Here is a 14,384-nt window from a genome sequence, read left to right on the forward strand (position 1 = left end):
GTTGGGCTGAGGTCAGCGAGGCAGGTCTTGAGTTGGTGCTTTTTGAGCTGATATCTGAATAACAAGAAGGAACCAGCCATGAGAAGACCTAGGGGCAGAGGGTGGGTGGTTCCCTGCAGCACCTTCAGAACCCACTTCTGGAAGATGAGTAACTGAAGTGGGATTTTTGTTTTCCTGCTTAAAAAATGAATATGGAGAGGATGGTGGCACAGAAATTCAACTTTCAGCACTTTGAAATGAATCATTGTACTGCTTATTTCCTTACTGACATACTTTCTTGTTAAATGTTGTTACACAAAACATTTTACAGATGGCTCTTATTTTAAAGGGCAGAATTTCTATCAATCATAAATAATTAACATGAGTTTCAAAAAAGGGTAAAATCATGACTCATACAGATGTAAAAATGAACAGATGTTAAAAATTTTACTTAACTCATTAATCAGGGAGAGAACTAGGCAGATGTTAAAACAGATTTGAAGGAGATATCAAAACAGCACAAATTTATATGGAGTAAAGGAATGTTGAAATGAATGTGCAAATTCAGGCGAAACTAGCTTCTTCCACAGTGGAGGAGGGAAGTCGATTGAAGGCCAGGACAGAATTTACTTGTGTTAAGTAACAAGTTCAACTGACTAAATTTGAAGATCTAATTGTCTTTATTAAACTCTTTGTGAATTGGGCAGCATCCCATCTAGCAATAAGAAAGGAGCTCCTTCAGGCTGCAGGAAAGGAAAGGTTTTTCAAGGCAGAGAAGAAGGAGGGGAAAGAGGAAATTAATAGCAAAGAATGCATTGTTTTAGGCTAGGTTGCCCTCCTAAGGGGAGTGGAAGGGGTCTATCAGTGGATTTCCAAGTGCTGTTCAGGAAATTCCAGGTTGGCTGGTTATAGGTCACATTCTTGGAGAAGGTTGGAACTGTAATTAGGTTAGCTTTAAGTCCTGGTGGGGCTTAGCATAAATGACTCCATTTTGCGCCTGTTGTCTCTTTTCTTTTAACATCTTTATTGGAGTATAATTGCTTTACAATGGTGTGTTACTTTCTGCTGTATAACAAAGTGAATCAGCTATACATATACATATATCCCCATATCTCTTCCCTCTTGCGTCTCCCTCCCACCCTCCCTATCCCACCCTTCTAGGTGGTAACAAAGCCCCGAGCTAATCTCCCTGTGCTATGCGGCTGCTTCCCACTAGCTATCTGTTTTACGTTTGGTAGTGTATATATGTCCACGCCACTCACTTTGTCCCAGCTTACCCTTCCCCCTCCCTGCATCCTCAAGTCCATTCTCTAGTTGGTCTGTGTCTTCCCTGTATCCTCAAGTCCATTCTCTAGTAGGTCTGTCTTTATTCCTGTCTTGCCCCTAGGTTCTTCATGACCCTTTTTTTTTTAGATTCCATATATATGTGCTAGCATATGGTATTTGTTTTTCTCTTTCTGACTTACTTCACTCTGTATGACAGACTCTAGGTCCATCCGCCTCACTACAAATAACTCAATTTTGTTTCTTTTTATGGCTGAGTAATATTCCATTGTATATATGTGCCACATCTTCTTTATCCATTCATCTGTCGATGGACACTTAGGTTGCTTTCCTGGCTATTGTAAACAGAACTGCAATGAACATTGTGGTACATGACTCTTTGAATTATGGTCTTCTCAGGGTATATGCCCAGTAGTGGGATCGCTGGGTCATATGGTAGTTCTATTTTTAGTTTTTTAAGGAACCTCCATACTGTTCTCCATAGTGGCTGTATCAATTTACATTCCCACCAACAGTGCAAGAGGGTTCCCTTTTCTCCACACCCTCTCCAGCATTTATTGTTTGTAGATTTTTTTGATGACTGGGCCTGCTGTCTCTTTTTTAACACGTGTCTATAGATAACAGTTATTTTGTATTGATATCAGTTACGTACAATTTACAGAGCTGTAAGATAGTTCCTGTGGAATCAAAAACAAATAACCTGGCAGGGTCTTCTTTAGATTTTAGACAATGCAGTTTTCCACTAACATACATTCTTACCCCTACATAATCAAACTAAAACAAAATAACCTCTGCTCCCACTCATGAAAAGATGTAGTTCCTACACTTGTGATCTTCGGAGTGATGGGGGGACTGTCATTTACTAAGTGCCTGCTATGAGCATTATTTGTCAATTTGTTCCATCTTCAAAACAGCCCCATGAAGTAGTTGGTGGCGTTCCCATTTTACAGATGAGAAAGTCAAGTTCCCAGAGGTTAGAGACACAGCTAGTAAGTGACAGAGTTAGAATTCCAGCCTGTCCTTCTGTCTCCAAAGTGTACACACGCGCATGCGCGCACGCACACACACACACACACACACACACACACACACACTCCCTGTGACAACTTGCTAAAAGTAAAAACTGCAGAAATTCTGTGTATTTTTTTCTTGATTTTTAGGTCACTGTCAACCAAGGTGGATCTCAGGAGTGGCCTGGAAGAATGTGCAATGGCACTGAACTTATTTCTAAGTAACAAATTTACAGATGCCTTAGAATTGCTTCGACCATGGTAATTAACTTTATTTATTTTAGATAAAATATATTTTTTTGGATGCTTTTGATGATTCTGTCTCTGATGTCATTCTTGTCAGTTAATTTTTCTGCACTTCCTCCTGAATATTTATAAACTAATTTGGTTGAGACCCCTAAATGTTGATTAGTTTTAATATCCAGTTAAGAAATCTGTCTTTTCAACTTTAATTACTAGAGCATTTCTGATTCTTTCTCCTATCTTAATTTCTATACTTGTTCAAATAGTGTCATCTTATTAGTTTCACAGAGCTTCATTTGGCTTTCTTCAGTGAAATATTTTTATGGATATTCCTCTGAAACTTAAATATCATTGAGAAAAGTTTCTTTTGAAATGGGCATGGGTGGACGTCCCTGGTGGTGCAGTGGTTAAGAATCCACCTGCCAGTGTAGGGGACACGGGTTTGATCCCTTGTCTGGGAAGATCCCACATGCCGCGGAGCAAATAAACCTGTGAGCCACAACTACTGAGCCTGCGCTCTAGAGCCCAGGAGCCACAACTACTGAGTCCGTGCGCCTAGAGCCTGTGCTCTGCAACAAGAGAAGCCACTACAATGAGAGGCATGCACACCACAACAAAGAGTAGCCCCTGCTTAACCACAACTAGAGAAAAGCCTGTGCCCAGCAACGAAGACCCAATGCAGCCAAAAATAAATAAATAAGATAAATAAATTAAAAAAAAAAAAGAAATGGGTGTGGGAAGAACTAAAATATGGTAATCTCAGATGCTAAAAAGAAATTTAAGATAATAAAAATCTTACTGGGACTCCCTATTTATGTGATAAATCACTTAGGCAGTTTCATTTCAATTAATAGTACCTGTTAATTCTGATGATGTGGCAGCAGAACCTATGCTTAGTCTTCTTACTAGGCCTCACTTTGACTCCAGTGTCCACCTGTACAGTGTGACTAGAGCTCGGCAGGAATAATCTTACCTTGTGCCTCCAAACACAGTGTCTTACTTGGATGAAGCTTAGACCTCAGATAATAATTTCAAGACAGTTATGTGGGCACAGAGTGGGACTCTCATTCCTTTGAGGAGTCTGTAGGGTGAGCAGGGTGATGTGACTCTGGTCATTGCCTTTGAATCTTAGAAATTAATGTGCCTACTGAGGCTGTGGTAATTCTCAGACTTAGAAGAACTGCGATCAGTTAGCATTTCAGAGGTTAAGAACAGATGATAAAATAGATGGTGAAGTCCCCGGCCTACGGAAATTGCCCAGGGCTGTCTCCACCCAATGCTTGTCTCACATCCTCTACCTCAGGGGTTCCCAACTCCCCGGCCACAGACAGGTACTGGTCCGTGGCGTGTTAGGAACTGGGCCGCACAGCAGGAGGTGAGTGGCGGGTGAGAAAGTGAAGCTTCATCTGCATTTACAGCCACTCCCCATTGCTCTTATCACCGCCTGAGCTCTGCTTCCTGTTAGGTCAGTGGTGGCATTAGATTCTCATAGGAGCGCGAACCCTACTGTGAACTGCGCATGTGAGGGATCTAGGTTGCGTGCTCCTTATGAGAATCTAATGCCTCATGATCTGAGGTAGAGCTCAGGGGTGATGCTAGCACTGGGGAGCAGCTGCAAATACAGATTGTCATTAGCAGAGAGGTTTGACTGCACAGAGAGCATAATAAATCCATGTGCTTGAATCATCCAGAAACCCCTCCACCCCAACCCCTTTTGTTCATGGAAAAATCGTCTTCCATGAAACTGGTCCCTGGTGCCAAAAAGGTTGGGGACCGCTGCTCTACCTTGCCTGTATCTGACTTTTTCCTTCTGTCCTTCTTAGTCCTTCAGACCTCTCTGTCTGTCTGTCTGTCTCTTCATCTTCTGTCTCTATATCCCTCTGTCTTCCTCTCTCCCTCCCTCTCTTTCTCTCTCTGCCTGTTGTTCTCTCCTTGTCTCTCCTCTCTCAATCTGCCTGCCTGTCTCCTTTGTTTTTTATTCAAAAAGTCTCCATTTTTTCTTCTTCACTGACACCCAGCTGGTCATAATATGGAATGAAAATAAATGACAGTCTTACACTTAGTCAAGTTTTATATTCTCTGATCTTTATGCATGTTTCACTGTTAAACATATGTTTTTCCCACTTGAATACTTCTTTTTCCCCTTGGAGAAGCTTTTGGTTTAAAATGTGGGGTTTATATAATATTGTAAATCAACTACACTTCAATTAAAAAAATTTGTTTTTAAATGTGAGGTTTAAAACCACAATTGCTGATTCACTTTGGGCTCCTCTTATTCCTTTTTTTTCTTTCTTTTTTCTTATTTTGAATAGCCAGTGCCCTCACTGTTTGGGACTAACTGCAAATTACCAAAGGATGTTTAGACTGTTTCTTGGGGGGAAAGTATACTGTGGCTTGATTTGTTTTGCAGAGCAGCAAAAAAAAAAAAAGTATTTTAAAAATGTATTTGAATTAAAAATAAAACCATGCATTAATATTGTAGATCTTATAAATAACTAATTAACATAGCTTAAGAAGTTTTGAGGAAAGAGATGGTGAGGTTTTCATAGCCTGAGAGTCTGGGATGTGCCATCCATTCAGACTGAATGTCCTTAAGAATCGAACGGATAACTTGATAATTTGAATTATCCAGAACTTTAATCAGGATTCCCAGATAATGGGATTAGATTTGGTAAGAGATCTACCATGAATTTTTGTCTGGGCCCTTTGTGGGTGACCTAACTTATTGCAAAAATCTTGCCTCCTCGTGGCCTCTGGCTGGGAGAAGGGAGGGGATGATTTTAAACAAGACTTACCTTTCAAAAAACATATCAGAATTTCTCTGTCACAAACTATGTTTCCAGTGGCCTTTATTTTAGCACTTATTTCAGAGCAAAAGGCGGTACACTGCTTCTTGTACAACTGGGAAAAACTGGGTTTGCTTTGAAACATTTTCTAGGAAATGAGTCGGCAGGCTGCCCCCTTGTGCTCAAACAGGGAACAGCATATGCCGCACTCTGCTTCAACCTGGAAAGTTTTGTGATGCCTGCGTGGGCTTGAATTGGAAAGTCCTCAGAGTTTGAGTTCTTTAGGGCATGTCTTTCATAGTCCATATTATTTCAGTGATCATGGTGAAGGAGTAAAAGTCGTTACTGTGAAAGTCACGTCATGGGTTTACTAGAATTTCTTGTGATTAGTTTCAGATGAGACCTGAATGCTTTTCAGTTGAATTGAAATGTAGTAATTTCCGTGTTCTCCCCAGGGCTAAGGACAGCATGTACCATGCCTTGGGCTACAGTACCATTGTGGTGCTGCAGGCCGTCATGACCTTCGAGCAACAGGACATCCAAAATGGCATTTCTGCCATGAAGGACGCCTTACAAACTTGCCAAAAGTATGAGCTGAGTAATTAAATACTTGAGACACGCCTACAAGCCTTTCTGTCTGTGTGACAAAATGGATGCACTTAGCCTGACAGAGAGCTCTGTTGGAAGTTGGCCACGGTTATAGAAAAGGACTTGAGCATCACAGGTTCCTGGTCTCATGTAGTTTTATGTACGGGAGATAAAAATATTTCCACTAAAGAATTATAGTAGGATGCTGGGATGGCGGAACACGTGGCATCTGTATCTTCCACTTTTCTCGTTGGTACTTGAACTACCGAGAAGGGCTGAGGATTTCAGTGGGATTAGCAGCAAGCATCTCTCGGGGTCCCCCTGGTGGAGCCTTTAGGTACCACATGCCAAGCCAGGCCAAGCAAGGAGCATTCTTCTTTTATGTGGGAAATGCTGCGAAGTCAGAAGGGAGTCTTTTATTTGTCTAAATAGACATATTTAAACACTTTTGCTTGGTGTAAATGACATGGAATTTCAGTTTTATTTTAATCTTTGTGTGTATAGGAAGCTCCTAGCAAAAGCTGTTAACTAGCATTGGTGAATTTTAACATTGCTGAAATTATGTCCTCTTGTAATTATGTTTCCGGCCCCTCAAGGGAAGAGAGTTTCCAAACACTGCACTCTAACTCCATTCTTAACCCGTGGCGAGGTGACCCTTAACAACAGAAATACTGATTTTAGCCATAGAGATCAGGGAAGGTGCATGACAGGGTTAGTATTGACTGTTATGTGTATGTTTGTCCATGCACTTTTTCAGTAAGCTTGGGTTAAATGCCCACAGGATGCCAGTGCTGGGAGCTGGGTGTGCAGGGTTCAAAAGGGTGGTCTGTGCCCCAGAGATTTTAGGGTTTAGAGTTCTGTTTTGGTGACTCTTTGGTGTGATTGTGACTGAAATGAATGTCAAATGAAAATGAGCTTGATTATTGTTATTTTTTTCTTTCTACTTCCCATCTCCCCTTCTACTTATTCTTTGCAGATACAGGAAAAAATGCACAGTCGTAGAATCTTTCTCAAGTCTTCTTTCTAGAGGATCATTGGAACAGCTGACTGAAGGTAAGAGGCCTTTAAAAGGTTTTTTTCCTTTCTTTGAAAAACTAAAATGTGGTCATGCTCATAAAATTCAACACTTAAGTGTATAATATAAAGTAAATGGAATGTCTTTTTCTCCTCCCCATAATACTCACCCTCTAGAAGTAACCACTGTTAATAGTTGGTTTTCAAGCCTTGCAGACTTTTCTGTGTACATGTACAAATATATACAGAAGGTACACATAGGATTTTTGTAGTTTTTCATTTTTTTGCTAATGTAGAATCATGTGGTACATGTTAGGCTACAATGTAATTTTTGGCAATTGACTTTTTCCATGTCAAGACGTATAAATTGTACTTCATTCTATTTAATAGCTATTTAGTATTCCTTAGGACAGGTGCCACCAGTTACTTACTTTGTCTCTATTGAAGGGCAGTTACATTGTTTTTTTCGCTATTACAAATAATGCCTTCATGCATTTTTGTAAGTATTTCATAGGATAGATTGCTAGAAGTGGAATTACTGGGACTATTTGAAAATAGAAAACATTTATAGATATTGACAGTTTTTTCTCCAAAATATTAGGTCAGTTTCTATTCTTACCACCCATGTACAAAAGTTTCTATTTTTCCGCAAGCTATTAATTTTTTCCTCAAGGTCAAAGTAATTTTGATACCTTTAAAATAATGATGATGTTTCACAGTATGGAAGATGTTTGGTTTGTGGACATTTAGGAATATTCAAGAATCCAGGAATGTCTGCAGCATTTGATCAGATGGCTGGGAGGAAATGACTCCTTTTGCTGTCAATTGCTTGATATTCCACAGAGACTAGGGCAGAAGTTCTATGATCAGCCCTGTTTTATTAGTGTTATTCTCTAGTCAGGATGGTTTATAAGAAAGGAGCATCCCAGTACACCTGTAGAAGAGAAAATAACATCTTTCAAATGAGGCCATTGTAGAGTAAAGCTTCTGCCGTCCAAGGAGCATTTGTGCCTGTGTTGTCATTGTCACATTTGTTCTGTGGAAGAGGTAACACAAAATCGTTAAAGTAGCTGTAGCCGATTAAGGCAGGAGCAATTCTGGATACATCTGTCTGTCATTCCTAGTGGTCAAGTGTGTGCCAGACACATTTTTGAGTGTGTTTCATTATGAAGTTTTGTTTGCTTTGTTAGAAGAGTATTATCAACTTGTTATGGACATTGGAGAACTTGGGCTCACTAGAGTGTTGATAACAGAGGATTACAAGACTTGTTCCAAAAGGTATGATGCTGGCCCTGCAGCTGTCATACAGCAGAGTAGATTTCACTGGTTCCTCCAGGCAGCTGAAGCAAATCATCTTTTTCTCCAGAAACTGACCTCCAAGGACCCTTAAGAGTTTATTTATCTCCTTGATTTCAGATAGACTGTGTTTTCATATTTTTCACCTTAGGGCCATTTATGTAAATTGGCCCCAGGAGACCTAAAGTCCACTAAAGTAGGTCAGTGGGAAATTAAATGGGCCCCAAAGAAATTTGACTCATTTATATTCTTCTGTTTTCCTCTCTATGGCTTCTCTCCAGTGGCCCATTTCCCCCTGCCTCCCTTTTTCTTTGCAATATAAAGCCTGGCATTTGAGATTCTTTTTTAACCTTAGTTTACAAAAGAATGGCATGGTATTATTGGTATAAATATGAATAATAATAATAACTTAAAACATAATAATGATAATGCCCTATTTTTTTTTTTTTTTTTTTGCCGTACACGGGCCTCTCACTGTTGTGGCCTCTCCCGTTGTGGAGCACAGGCTCCGGACCTGCAGGCTCAGCAGCCATGGCTCACGGGCCCAGCCGCTCTGTGGCATGTGGGATCTTCCCGGACCGGGGCACGAACCTGTGTCCCCTGCATCGGCAGGTGGACTCTCAACCACTGCGCCACCAAAGAAGCCCAATGCCCTATTTTTTAAAGGCACTCTCTATGTGTGAGACACTGTCCTTGATGCTTTCCTTAGCATTGTCCAATCTAACCTGTGTAACCTCCTTTTTATAGACTAGAAAGTGATGTTCAGAGAGATTAGACAAATGGTCCAAGATTACTTGCTTAGCAGAGCAGAGTTCAAACCCGATCTGCCTTTCCCTAAGCCACATAACCCCACACCTTCTCCTGTAGTTGGGTAGAAAAGGGCACGAAATGTGTCACATATGGATGAAGGAAATGTTGAATTATTTCTGTGTCAGACATCTTGAAAATAGATGGTACTGTTCTTATCTTTTTATTGTGTCTTTGGGCGTGGCATATTTAGAAGTATTGAAAAATAAACAGCAATGAGATACCACTACACACCTATGAGAGTGTCCAAAATCTGGAACACTGACAACACCAAATGTTGGTGAGGATGTGGAGGAACAGGAACTCTCATTCATGGCTGGTGGGAATGCAAATGGTACAGCCACTTTGGAAGATAGTATGACAGTTTCTTACAAAACTAGGAGCTGAAAACTTGTGTTAACCCCAAAATCTGCAAATGAATGTTTATGGCAGCTTTATTCAGAACTTGTCCTTCAATAGGTAAATGGATAAATAATAAAGTGTGGTACATCCACACAGTGGAATATTATTCAGTGCTAAAAAGAAATGAGCTATCAAGCCATGAAAAGACGTGTAGGAGCCTTAAATGCATATTCCTAAGTGAAAGACACCAATCTGAAAAGGCAACCTACTGTATGATTCCAAGCATATAAGATTCTGGAAAAGGCAAAACTATGGAGACAGGAAAAAGGTCAATGGTTGCCAGGGGATGAATAGGTGGAACACAGAGAATTTTTAGGGCAGTGAAAAATACTGATACCATAATGATAGATACATGTCATTATACATTTGTCCAAACCCATAGAATGTGCAACACCAAGAGTGAACGCTAATGTAAACTGCGGACTTTGGGTAATTATGATGTGTCAGTGGAGGTTTGTCAATTGTAACAAATGTACCACTTTGGAGGGCATGTTGATAATGGGAGAGGTTATGCGTGTTTGGGGGGAAAGGGATATATGGGAAATCTCTGTACCTTCCCCTCAATTTTTCTGTGAACCTAAAACTGCTCTTAAAAAATAAGGTCTTAATTGAAAAATTATGAAAATAAATCAGGCTGTGACTTGAACCTATTCTGAAATAAGGTTTATTTAGACTTTTATGTCTGAAGGCATGCTTAGCTGACACTTCAGTGCATAATGAAGATATTTCCTTCAGTGAACTGAGGAATTTATAATTAAAAGATGTTCTGGTAGGTACCTATTGTAAATGCCAAATGTCTAATTTTGAGAGCTAAGGGCTGCCCAATATAAATCAATCAGAGTGAAGAAATAAGACTTTTATAAATTAAATTGCATTTATTCCTAATGAGTTTGGCTGTTGCTGCAACCCAAACAGACTTTGTGTTCAAGGGAGCATGTCAAAACATTGTGGATTTAGGGTGCACTTTGTTTTTCCTCTTGGTAATTTCCATTTCCATCCTTGAATGGCTGGTTTTCTACAGGAGTGAGGATATTTAATTAAACTTTTTGTGGGTTTAACATGGGACACACCCATTCTTCCTTCCTCATGGCTGGCATATTGCCCTAAATGGCTTTCAAATTGCTTTAAAAACCGATGTTTATATACAGTGCTTAGGATGTGCAAGGAATTTCATATGAAGATTCCTTACGCGCAGAATACAGAGTTCAAACTTTCTTCCCTTTTATCTCTGGCTTCTTGTTACGTCGTTTGTGCTGCTCTTTGCCTTGTCCATCTTTAGCTTAACTCTGATCCATCTGCCCTTCTGCTCAGATGTCTGCAAGGACTCACCGTTGTCTACCAAATGAAGCCCACACTCTGATATTCAAGGTCGTCCATAATTCAGCCCCGACTTACATTTCCAGGCCCATTGCCCACTCGTCCCTGTACCCACCTCGCGCTTCAGCCAAAGGTGCACCGCTGGACTTGCCACGCAGGGCTCCGTGCTCCTTGCCTTTGCTCATGTTGCTTCTCTCCCAGCAGCCGCTTCCCTGCCTTCTTGGCACAGGCCCCAAGCCAGCCATCTGGGTTACTGAGCAGGCTTTCAAAGTGAATAATTACTAACAATTCCCACTTTGTTACAAGTTTCCCTGGAAGGAGGATATTCAAGTGAGTCTGTAAAAATAAAAGTTACCAGTTTTTCTCCCACTGAACACACGGAGAAAATTCAGGGGCACACGTGGAGGTGAGGTGTTCCGAAGGACGGAGACTGTGGCTGCTGATGCTGCCAGACTGCGCGGGGGCCGCAGCTCCTCCACTTTGGCCTGTTGTGCGTCTGGCCCCATCTTATGCGTGCTGTTGGAAGATCTTAGTTGCATTGTTGCTTCTTTGTAAATCAGCCTTTGGAATATGAGCGTGGCAGGAAGGTGAACCTGTTTGTGAGAACTAGTAGTGTGTGTGTGTGTGTGTGTGTGTGTGAGTGTGTGTGTGTGTATGTGAGTGTGTGTGGTCGGGAGGGGTCCTGTGTGTGTAAGTGAAAGCAATAAAGCACTAGTTCTTATCCAGTTAGATTCAACAATGTTCCCATTAACACAGAGATACCCCGTTTTTCAGTCACTTACATCACATAAAGATGTTCTACTTTCTGAAATTTTGGCAAAAAGCGTGACATGGACCAAGGGCAGTAATCTTAGTGAAAGTAGCTGACGCATATTGAGGGCTTACTCTGCTCAGTGAGCTTCACAGGCAGCACCTGGTTGAATTCTTCTGCTCTGAAGTAGAGATGTCATTAGCTGGACTTTAGGAACAAAGAAACCAGCAGAGAGAGGGAGGGTAGCTTGCTCGAGGTTCTACAACTAGTACGTGGCAGGGCCTTCCCTGCCACCTAGGCCGTGAAATACCCCAAAGCTCATTTACTTAAATAACACACCAGTTTGCATCCCATGGATAAAACGGGAATCTGCTGATTTTGTTTATGCAAAAAAAAAAAAAAAAAAAAAGAAAATGCAAAGATTTCTCCCTCCCCGATCTCTGCAGGTATCATGGATAGGCCACATGTTTTGGGGGCACTCCACGTGTCCCAGGGATACATACGTAGTTTTATGTAGCCCTTTTGTGAGTGCCTTGTTCCTGCACTAGATATCTCAGTGATCCAAATAGCCCCAAACTGTGCTAGTGTGAACTTTTTTACATCAAGTCTTCCCTGAATGAGGAGTCATGAGTTGGGCATGCAGGCCAGTTCTTTTTCCCAGAACCCTAGGGAATTACTGCTTTCTCTTCAAGTTAATAGCATGCCTAACCATTGTCATGACTATCATGCCTTCATGTTTTAGAAGGTAGAATTAGTATATTTAAGTTAGATTTCCAATCTATAACTGTGTTAAACTTGCCTGTTCCCGTTAAGTTAAAAGATAAGTGGTTTCCTTTTTTCCAAGAAGTGCTTTTACATTTTGGTTTTTACATTTTGGTGAGCTGAGTTTGGGCCTTTGACACCAGGGGCCTGACTCTTGGCAGTTATATGTGAATGGAGCCAAAGATAACTTCCCCAAAGCATTTCATGCATTCTGGAAAATTCTTGCTGAGGGCCTGAGAACTGAGGTCAGCATTCCACTTTTATGGAAGCACCAAAGCAACCTAGGTTTTTATTGTCTCCCTTGGGCTCATTTATCTACCCGTCTTTTCTGAACATCTCAGAGCAGTTACTGTGGATATGGGATTTTCCTTAATATATTTTTATTTGTCTTTAATAGAGGAAATGCATGCCGAAATCTGTTATGCCGAGTGCCTCCTACAGAAAGCAGCCCTCACGTTTGTGCAGGTAATGAACATTTGGCTTAGAATCAGCGTCGCCCGGGAAGCCTGCCAAGTACGACATAGAAGAAATGTGGCTCATTCTATGTCAGTGCTTCAGTTCTTTTGACTTAGAGTCGTAGTGAAAGATATTTGTTATTACTGATAAACTTTGGCTGAAAGAAGACCCTGGGTTTTTTTTTTTTTTCCTACTCAAATGCACTTAAAATTCTGTTTTGAACTTCGCTTTATTGGCAACCACTGCCTTTTGAAGAAGCTGTCTTGCAACTACCTCACCTAATTTCAGGATGCTGCTCTGTATGAGAACTGTGAGGTTATCCCTCTTCGTGCTTGCTAATGGTGGAGGGCTGCACACAGGAGTGACCGGCTGGAGGAGGCTTCAGCATCCTTGGCTGTTCCCTTCTTGCATCAGATGCTTCAGCAAAGCTTAGTTATGCATGCGTCGAGAGCCAAACTTCCCATGTATACCTCAGATTTTATTTCCCCGCTCTTTGTATTTTCATTCCCCTTTCTTTTATTTCTTATTTTGGAAGAGCAGTTAAAAAAAGTCACTAAACAAAACAATGACTCCTTTTCTCATGGGGCATTTAAATTTCACCTCCCGGAATTGTTACCATCAGTACCTTGCCTGTCATTGTAGCTTCCAGTTCTTCTAAAAAATATGGATTTTAACATGGTGGCCACACAGGTGGCGGTGATGGATACAAGTGGGGTAGAAGTGGGGTGGAGATTGTAAGGGGGCAGAAATTCAACTGTAAGTTGGAAAATCTTCCTCAATCTCAATGATTTACATTGAATTGAGAGTTGCTTTTCTCTTTTTCTGGAGGGTGACCTCTTAGGTTGGATTCTGGTTAAGTAAAATTAAGTCAATCTGGTGTAGGGCCCTGTTTCCTAAAACCCCACCTATTATGACGGCTGGTTGAAAACAACAGTCTTACTGCCTCAGTAAACATAAGGCTAGTCACGGAGGCCCCCAGTTTTTTCTGATGTGTTTTTCAAATGATAATTTGATAATAAAATCATTGATTTGAAAATTTTTTGTTTTTTATGTCTGGGGGGCTTGTAGTTCAACATCTGGGAGATATCCATGGTTCCCCTCTTCCTCATGCCTCTGTATCCAGCCAGGCTCGTGGTCGTGCTGCTTTTACCTTTTCAAGGTTTATCAGCTCCGTCTCTTCCTCTTTATTCTGACTACAATTGTTCTAGTGGGGGGCTTGTCAGCTCTTCCCTAGACTGCATGGCAACCCAGGGACCTTCGGTCTGTAGTTTCTCTTCCCTCCAGCTCACTCTCCATTGTGCAATTGTGCACCCTCTCAAAGATGAGAATTTCACCTGGGCATGTCTCTGCTTCAGCATTTAGTAGCCCTCATTGACTATGGCAGTGGTTCTGTATCAGAATATCACACATGGGGAAGGCTTTTTCTAACCAAACTGGTATCTCCCCACCAGTTCCCTACTCCCCTCTTACCAATGTCCTCAACTGCTACTGGCAGGTATGTTGCATACTTGAGTGGCACAGGTACAGCACAGGTAGCTTTCTTATTCCTTAGTCATTCCCTTTTTTGCAGTAGGTTTCTGCAGCAGTACTGAGTTATATACGCACAGATGGCCAAGCCAAGCACACCAGGGTCTTGAATGCTTCCCTGAGGGTTTTTTTTTTTGCTTGCAAAGTTCATACCTACCTTGC

At 41.2% G+C, this 14,384-nt stretch overlaps 1 protein-coding gene across 7 annotated transcripts in view; it reads left to right on the top strand.

Moving 5' to 3' along the window:
- Positions 1–14,384, top strand: part of TTC39B (tetratricopeptide repeat domain 39B) — a 157,316-nt gene that overhangs the window by 78,330 nt on the left and 64,602 nt on the right. For all 7 annotated transcript variants that reach the window (XM_089913211.1, XM_089913208.1, XM_089913212.1 and 4 more), the window contains 4 exons: positions 2,424–2,534; positions 5,758–5,889; positions 6,867–6,943; positions 12,637–12,704. In XM_089913211.1, coding sequence (XP_089769337.1) covers positions 2,424–2,534; positions 5,758–5,889; positions 6,867–6,943; positions 12,637–12,704 — 388 coding nt within the window. The remainder of the gene's footprint in view (positions 1–2,423; positions 2,535–5,757; positions 5,890–6,866; positions 6,944–12,636; positions 12,705–14,384) is intronic.

Source organism: Delphinapterus leucas, chromosome 6, assembly GCF_059928025.1.
Source record: "Delphinapterus leucas isolate spDelLeu-1000000601 "Yukka" chromosome 6, BTC_Dleu_Yukka2, whole genome shotgun sequence".
Taxonomy (NCBI): domain Eukaryota; kingdom Metazoa; phylum Chordata; class Mammalia; order Artiodactyla; family Monodontidae; genus Delphinapterus; species Delphinapterus leucas.